The 8,869-nt window shown below is 47.5% G+C and overlaps 1 protein-coding gene across 5 annotated transcripts in view; it reads right to left on the bottom strand.

Annotated features, from left to right (window-relative positions):
• Positions 1-2,214: 2,214 nt before the first annotated feature.
• IKBKB (inhibitor of nuclear factor kappa B kinase subunit beta) overlaps positions 2,215-8,869 on the bottom strand; it is a 56,942-nt gene continuing 50,287 nt past the window's right edge. For all 5 annotated transcript variants that reach the window (XM_088020974.1, XM_088020972.1, XM_088020975.1 and 2 more), the window contains 3 exons: positions 7,248-7,375; positions 4,619-4,709; positions 2,215-3,547 (listed from right to left, as the gene is read on the bottom strand). In XM_088020974.1, the coding sequence (XP_087877100.1) occupies positions 3,482-3,547; positions 4,619-4,709; positions 7,248-7,375 (285 nt within the window). In that variant the 3' untranslated portion in view covers positions 2,215-3,481. The remainder of the gene's footprint in view (positions 3,548-4,618; positions 4,710-7,247; positions 7,376-8,869) is intronic.

Here is an 8,869-nt window from a genome sequence, read left to right as displayed (position 1 = left end):
CGACAGAATGCTGGTAGAAATATGAATGTTACTTGGCTGAGCTATGTCCTGCCATTATGTGGAAAGCAAAACTTGTAGGCAATGAACCTGGATGTTTAGCTGCTCAGATTTCCAAGCAAAGTGTTGAAAGTGCAGCCTGATTTCTCCCTGCTGCTCACAGTAAAATGCAAAAGGAAGGACATGAAGGAAGGACTGTAAAACAAAAACAAAAACAAAAAACCAGCACTTGATGATTTTCAAGGTTTTCAGCCCATCCGGGTTGCAAAAGATGCTAAAATTAAGAAATTCACAGTTGGGAAAGCATCCTCTGCAGAGTAAGACAAGGGTGCAGCCGGACTACGTGTGTGACTCACAGACTCACTCAAGCATGTCAGCGGAAGCCAGGAATTGAGATGGGGTTGCCCAAGAAAGATCTGGGCTTTTTGTCTAATGGTATGTGGACTCTCAGAACATACACAGGAGACCTGCAACATTTTTGAGAATATCACAAAAACCAGCTTGGATTGAAAGGGTCAGAGAGAGGATGAAAAGAGATGTCTGTTGGACTTCCGACTCTTCAGGCTGGGAACGGTTGGTAAGAGCCCCTCAGCTGTAAACATATGCGCGCCTTCAAGGGAAAGTGGAATGATTCTGAGGCCATACATTTGGATACAAAGGCAGAGACTGGAAGAGGGCACACAGAAACAGAGGCCAATGAGTCACTGTGGGCCCAAACTCGAGGCCTGTGGAGCTGGCGTGGGCCCAGCGGGCAGAGCCTCAAGTGACAGCGAATGATTCTCAAGACTTGAAACCTAATGGAATTTGCCTAGCTGGATTTCTAGCTTGCTTGGGACTGGTGACTCCTTTATTCCTTTCATTCTCTTCCTTTTGGAACAGGAATATCTATTATATGCATATCTCACCATTGTATCTTGGAAGCAGGTAACTTGTTTTCTAGTTTCACAGGTCTACAGATGGAAGACTTTCGACCCAGATAGTTCATGCCAAGTCTCCCCGAATGTGATGATGATGATTAAATTCAGGACTTCTGAGCTGACGACATTTAGACTTTGGTAGTGGAGCTGGTTCTGTAATGGGTTGAGACTTCTGGGGATGTTGGGATGGGGTGAATGTATTTTACGTGTGGGATGAGCATGAATTTTGAGGGGCTAGATAGTATGCTGGAGTGGGTTAAATGGTGGCCCCCGCTGGAAGAAATGTCCACATCTTAAACTGCAGAATCTGTGAATATTGCCTTACATGGCAAAACGTGATTATATGAAGGGTCCTGAGAAGAGGAGCTTACCCTGGATTAGCCAGATCAGCCCTAAATTCAGTCACAACGTTCTAATAATAGGCACACAGGGGAGATTTGACAGGCAGAAGACGGAATGGCAATATGACCAGGGAGGCAGAGATGCAGCCACGAGGGGAGGATCACCTGGACTCCCCAGAAGCTAGAGGAAGCAAGGAAAAGAATCTCCCCTTCAGACTTCGGAGGAAGCGCTTCCTGTCAGCACCCGGATTCCAGACTTCTGGCCTCCAGAACTGTGAGAGACCAGATTTGTGCTGTGTTAGGCCGTGCGGTGGGTGGTAATTTGTTACCGCAGCCCTGGGAGTCTAACACCACTAGAGGGAGCAGGCTCTTTAGTTGTGCCTGTTGGTTGGCTTCTCCAGCACCCAGCTGGGGCAGATGAAGCAAAAGGAGAACCCAGACACTCACCACCACGTCACTGCTCAGGTCCAAGGTCTCCAGCTGGTCTTTGGCCTTCTACCTTTCAGCAACTTCTTATATTTGTTTATAAAAAATGCTGAAGGATTTGTTATACTTAAAGGGAGGGTTGGGGAAAGTACATCTACTTCATGTTCTTGGAAGCAGAAGTCCTACCTCGAGTTTTCACTTTTTAAAAAAATCAATTAGCATATCCCAGTTACATTGGTCTTTTTAAACCATTGCTTTGGTGATGTCATTTTCTTGTTCAAACTTCTTCAGTGACCCCCGAGGGCCTATAAAATAAGCCCATAACCCTTAGCCCAACATTCATTCCCTCCCCAATCTGGCCCCATCCCAGCCTGTCTTTGTGGTCTGATTTCCCACTATGCTCCTCACCAGTATTTCCAAAATCATGCTGTATCCAACTCCAGCTCTTTGGGATGTTAATAAATGTTACACTCACATGGTGGGGGGAAGGCTCTATTGTCTGTTCGGTAAACAGATTTACACAGTTAAGGCAGTTTATTATCACAGGGCTCTCAGAAACTTTAATATGCCAGTGTACAATGTGAATCTCCAAGAGACAATTAAAGCATGAAGCATTTCCTAAACTTACTTGACCATGAAACCCATTGTACTGTTTCCATGGAAGCCAGTTTGTGAAACTCTTCTATTCCAACTTCCTTCTCTGACCAAACTCGCCTATTTATGCTCATCTGAACTCGTCTTACTTTCCTGCTTTAATATACAGAAGTTTGGTGAAATGTCAAAGAAGCAGTGCTAGGACCACACGGCACCATTTGATCCACATGCTATTCAATTTCATGACATTTTCCATTAAGTTGGTTTTCGAGTTCCCAAGTCCTAACCATAAATATTGTAAAAATAGATTGTGGAACCCAGTACAAATGTTTGAGTTACGTTACAAAATATAGAAACTATTTTTTAAATAAATCAATTTAATAATACTGCTAGATGATATGAGAAGCAGGGGCTCCCCCGTCCCATCACTGGCCCCACACAGCTGTGTCTGAGCAAGTACAGTTGTAGGCACGGCGGTCGGCAGACGTGGGGTTGACAGGTACGCTTTTCTTCTTTCCTTCTTCCCCACGATGACTCACTCCCAGGTGGTCTCTGGGACCCGAAGGAAGGAAGCGGCTCGTCTGCACTAGCTCTCGCGAGTCACTCTGTGGCTGAAAGGACTGTGGCGGGGAGAGCTAGTGTTCACCTACAACCTTGCTGAGGGAGCACAACCACCAAAGTTGTTGGTAAAAGGGAAATTTTAGCAGCAGTGAAATGAAAAGAGGAAGAGAAAGGATGGGGCCAGGCAAGTCTATGATTTAAAAGTCTGTTTGGTTCCAAATCCAGATGAGACACTAGCTGTGAGGACAGGTGGATCGGGGCCTCTGGAGATCAGGAAGGTCAGGAGGGGACAGGCTGACATCGAGTGTCCCTCACACTTTGTCCTGAAAGAGTCCCGTTAGACATTTGTCCAATGGTCTGGGGGGCAAGTACCTTGAGCACTTTTTCAGAGCAGAGAAAGCAGCTCATGCCTGGCATCAGTGTTTGCTGAGCCCCTGTGACGGAGGACTTCCAGTGTGCAGACAAGTTGCTGGTAGTGCCCACGGAGGGCCACACCCCTGGCCCATGGCGAATGTCTCAACTCATGGGGAAGTGAGATCTTTGTCTGGGTGCCGGAGACTTCTGGGACATCATTATAGCAGGGGCCACCGTGGGAGGACCTCAGGCCAGGCAGCCCCATCAAGTTGGTCAAGGCCACCCACACAGTCAAGAGGCCTGTTCCAGGCTATTCTGCTCTTCTTCTTCCGTCTGTAACCAGCTCCAGTCTAGAGACTGAAAGTCAACAGGCACGTTAAAAATACAGTGGCCACCAATACACCTCAGGTTAGTTGTCTTCCTCAGGAGGCGACCAGTACAGTTTAGAAGGAAACTTAAATCCTCTCATTCATAGCAGTCTTGTTATTGCAGGCTACTCTTGGGCTAAAGCTACATTTTCAAAACCGTACAGGAACTTTCCTTTGGCCTAGCGTGAAGTCCCTCAGATGCTGTGACTATGGAAACTAGACGGCAAGTTTGAGTATTACCTGTGGTTCACGGCACTTATTTATGCTCGCTGTGGGTAGGTGGTACCAAGAGCTAATCTCAGCTACCCATTTCCAACCCTACCAGATGAAATGGCCTGATAAGACTTCCTTTTCCTCTGGCAGAAATGCAACTCGGCAGTGAAATGCTCCACATACACCCTTGTCAGCAGGAGGACGAAGAGCGACGAAGAACAGAGAAAGCCCCAAACCAGAGACGGACACTCGAATAAATAAGAAGTAAGTACAATTAGTAGTAGTATCCCGTCTGATTCCTCTGACAACTGAGAAGTTAGGGGGAGGTTGGCAGGTCACTGTCTTGGCAGGAAAGGGCCTTTTAAAATCTGAGGAATGACTTAGGGTCCTCTCAGCAAGGTAAGCTTTGCCTTAAAATGTACCCGCATCTTGACTCACTTTCCGTCAGCTTAGCTTCCCTATAACGAGTACTACCTACCGCTAAGCTCTGAGCCCCTGAGAGGGGGTTGTGACAGGGTCTGGTTCTATCCTCCGAGTCTAGCACAGCACTCCATACACACGACGCTGAAGTGCCGCGGAAACCACAGGGACAGAAAGACCTTCCCAGAATGACGTTACCTTCCTTATAAAAATTAAGTGTTATGAGGATTAAATGAAGTACTGCACACAAAGTATGTGCACCGATTCAATAATTGTTAGCATTACTATGAATAATAATAATAAGTACTAGAAAAGCATAAGCATATACTGAGACGGAGGACATGCTGGATTGCCTTTCTGTTTTCTTTTTCTGGTTTGCCGTGGAAAGGACGGATATGGTATAGCTGGGATTCACACAGCACATTACCCTCAGACTCTGGTCCTGTTCTTTGATGGTGTCTTGCATTGCATTTTCTAGCTGGGTGCAGAGAGTATGTGCTTCAGCCACCAGTTCTTCACTAAAGGAAAGGATCACAGTGTTAGAAAATGCTCCACGTGATTTTTCAGAGATAATACTATTGTTTAGAAAATATGCTACAGAGCCTTTGACAAGATTTTAAAAATTAAATTACAATTACTTTGATGCTGAGTGTCTTAAAGCACCTTGTCCTGACTAGTAATCTCATTTATCTCGTTAAGCACTTTTCAGAAGCCCACACCCAGCCATAAATAAGCATTACCGTTTCACACTGTGAAAAAGATCTTTTTTTCTCCACTGAAGTTCTTACTTTATTCAGATCTCATTAGTTTTTACCTAATGTCTTTTTTTTATGTCATGTTAATCACCATACATTACATCATTAGTTTTTGATGTAGTGTTCCATGATTCACTGTTTCTGCGTAACACCCAGTGCTCCACACAGAACGTGCCGCCCTCCTTCATACCCATCACCAGGCTAACCCATCCCCCCTCCCCCCTCCCCTCTAAAACCCTCAGTTTGTTTCTCAGAGTCCATCGTCTCTCACGGTTTGTCTCCCCCTCCAGCCTCTCTTTTTAATAGAAAAGTTAGAAGTAAATGAGTGCTTTCTGACTTAACTAGATAGTTGAATTTAATTCTCTCCAAATTGCCAAAATCTGAAGATATCTCACAAATCACCTGTTTTCCAATTTTTGAAACAGAAAAAAAAAATTATATAGACCAAGAAATTTCACCATTTCCACAGTTCCTTGAGATCTGTGAAAAAGCAAGTTCTAGAAGCTGATTTGATTTAATCCACTCTCTCTTTTCTAGGATAAGAAATGCACCTGTCCTTTCAAGAACCACTGTGGGGGGAGAGGGGAGAGTACAACAAGCCGCTGTCCCAGTCCAACCTCAGCCTCATGATATGGACAGACAACCTCTCCCGGGATGACTTTTCCAGAGCTTCTAGGATATCACTGGAGGGACTATGCCCAATCCAGGAAGACAGTGCCCTGGAACTCTGCTCACCTTGCAAAGCATGACACTCTGATGAAGGAACACAGACCACATGTTTGCTCAGCCCCTTCCGTGTGGCTACTAACTAGTCTGAAGGCTCAGTACCAGCTCCAGAGGGCAACGGAAGAGGCACAGGACCCAGTTACCGTCCTCAAGCTCACCGCAGGTTGGGGAGAGTTAAGAATCTAAGGCCACGTATGAGTAAGTTCCACAACAGCAGAGGCTATGAACTCCCCAAGCACAGGAACAGAATTTTTAAAACAGCTTTATTGAGATATAATTTATAGACCCTAAAGTTCACCCACTTAAACCATATAATTCGATAGTTTTAGTATACTTACAGAATTACACAATTTTTACAATCTAGTTTTAAAACATTTTCATCATCTAAAAAGAAACCTTGTTTGTACCCATTATTAGCCCTTTCCCATCCCCTCTCCACCTGCCCTAGGCAATCATTAATCTATTTTCTACGTCTGAAGACTGGGTCACGGGAATGATTTTAACCATCACCAGTGCCTAAGGCCCGACACACAGAAGGTGTTAAAGAAACTGCATGGGGCTGAACTAGAAGCAACCTCCCCCCCACCCCGCCGGGGTCCAAGATGAGAGAGCTCTGTGTGTGTGTGATCAGGGCACTGGAGGAGGGGGAAACAGATGTGTCCTGCAGGTGGGAGGACCACCCAGGGCAGGACACTGGCCAGAGGTTCTGGAACTTCAGTGTGCACCAGCAACCAGCCCAGGCGTCTGAAAAGCTACCTGCTGGGCCCACCCCTGAGCAGCTGATTCAGCATCTGCATCTCTAACAAGTGCCCAGATGCTGCTGATGTTGCTGGTCTGGATCAGACTTTCCGAACCACTGGGCAAGGCCAGGAGTTTGTACAGGAATAGGGGATCAGCCTGGAGAGTGGCTCCGAGGTGGCCTCAAATGTCTGAAAAGGCTCAGCGTGGATCCTCTAGGGTAGTGGGAAGCCACTACTAGTTACTGGCCAAGAAAATACTTGATCCACTCGGATTCTGTGAAGACTCATTTGACCAGAAAGGGCTTGGAGGTGGTACTAGACAGGAAGCAGGGAGGTGAAACGACTTACAGAAAAGGCAGAGACGCTCTGCTCACCACCTTGGCGGTGGCAGTGGCCCAAATGACAGGAGGGGAAAGCGAGGGAAGAGTGGGGGGTGAGAACAGGCAGGAGGAGGAAAACCGTAGCTTGGTAACTCAGAGTGGTGGGGGGTGAGAGGGACGAGGCAAGATGACCGAGGCGTGGCCAACAGGGCATGCCCTGTGGGGAATCTGGTTTTCAACAACAGGTGATGGCTGACGGGACTAGCACTTTTGATGTCCTCATCAAGCAATTCGTAATCCAACCCTCAGACCAGAAAAGTACTTAGCTAGCAAGTTACAAGGGACTTGGAGAGTAAAATACCGTATGTGCAGAGCATATGAACCAACACAAAGAAAAACATGCGTGAAATCACCAGACAGATGAAATAATCTCTCAATGATAAACATGCATCTCCATTCCCATGGCCTCCCGATGCGCCCATGGCTGTCACGCCTGGTGCTGAACAGTGACCCACCTTTCCTTGACGGCTTCGGGTAAGCTGTTGGGGGCAGCAGAAGGCTGAGACAACAGCTGACCCGAGTGACTGAGGCGAGAAGCATTCATGCTGTCTGGGCTGCCGCTGACGGGACCACGGACTTTGCTCTAAAGGACAAAACCAAAAAAAAGTCAATAGAATTTGGGAGCAAAGGGACGATCCCAATTTTGCATTCACACCATGGTATTTTCTCATGAAACAACTGATCACAAGACCAGGACATTGGCTATTCCTACAAATTATTAGTCAACATCCCTACTCATGACCACAGTTTGCATTTTGGCTTAGAAAATCTTTCTGTGTCTACAGGTGTACTTTTTAAGATTTTATTTATTTGAGAGAGAGAGAGAGAGAGAGAGAGAGAGAGAGACAGCCCAAGCAGGGGGAGAGCGGCAGGAAGAGGGAGAGGGAGAAGCAGGCTCCCCGCTGAGCAGGGAGCCAGAAGTGGGGCTTGATGCCAGGACCCTGAGCTGAAGGCAGATGCTAGAGGTGTACTTTTTGATAAAAGATGCTAAATTGGGGAGATTTGAGTTCCTGTATTCATAGGCTTTATTCACTAGTTTGCTTAACAAACTCTAACAAGGAAATTAAGACAGACATGGCTTCACTTTTCCAAGCAGAAGACCTGAGACACACAAAAAGCTTGTAAGTGGCCTTCTGTGAACTGCATCATCTGTGGGACGGCCGAGAAGAAAACCAGGATGTTCTGACCACCCCCAGCGGCCCGCTGGCTGCCACAGCCACTCCACCTCAGTCAAGAGGTTAAACCAGTGGCTCGGGCTCCAGGTGCCTGCCGCCCACAGACATGACCCACTGTCAACCTTCTCAGCACTGCATGCCCCTCCCCTCTCCACGGCCCCAGCCAAACGCTGGTCTGTTGGCCTCGCCATTTCTCATGGACCCGGCTCCTGTGCTTGCCGCAGCCCGTGTGACTTCAATCCCACTCAGCCTCGCAAGCTGGGGGACCCACCCTGGTTCCATATCCCTCCTTCCAGCTGAACGTCAAGATCCAGCTTTAACCAGTCAGTCAAGCCCCCCCCCCACTTTTGCCCTGCTGCTCGTCACCCATGGAGAGACCCAGCCATCCGCCTCCTCCCCTCTGCCTGGGCCTGTGAGTGTGGCAGGAGGGCAGCCCTCCCACTGTCCTATCCTGTGCAGCAAGGGCTCTGAGACTCCAGCCCTTCTCGGGGGCGAGGTCTGTCCAAGCCTCAAATCCCTTCTCCAGCTGCCATGAGGGATTTCTCCAAAACCCAGATGTGATCAAACCATTCCCATGCTTAACCTCCTGCAACATGGAAGATAAAAACAAATTCTGTGGTGTTTTCTTCAAAAACGCCTTCAAAACAAAGTGTGGCCTGTGTAACGTGGCCCTCGCCTGCCTCCCCGTTCATTCCACAGGACACCCTTTCCCCCACACTACAACACTGTGTGTAGCACCCAGAACACACCTACTCTTTCAGGCCAAAGTCCTGTGCCTCTGATAGAGCAAAGTCTTCCCTCCTGAAGGTCATCTCCGCCTATCCACCTAACTCCTACTCATTATTCAGCTGAAGCAACACCTCCTTGTGAACATTCCCTGTGCTTCCCTCCAAGACGGAAGC

Source organism: Eumetopias jubatus, unplaced genomic scaffold (assembly GCF_037043125.1).
Source record: "Eumetopias jubatus isolate StellerSeaLion01/CBP00866 unplaced genomic scaffold, mEumJub1_p1.0 scaffold_2, whole genome shotgun sequence".
In the NCBI taxonomy this organism is placed as follows: Eukaryota; Metazoa; Chordata; class Mammalia; order Carnivora; family Otariidae; genus Eumetopias; species Eumetopias jubatus.
This window is presented reverse-complemented; position numbering and strand designations above follow the sequence as displayed.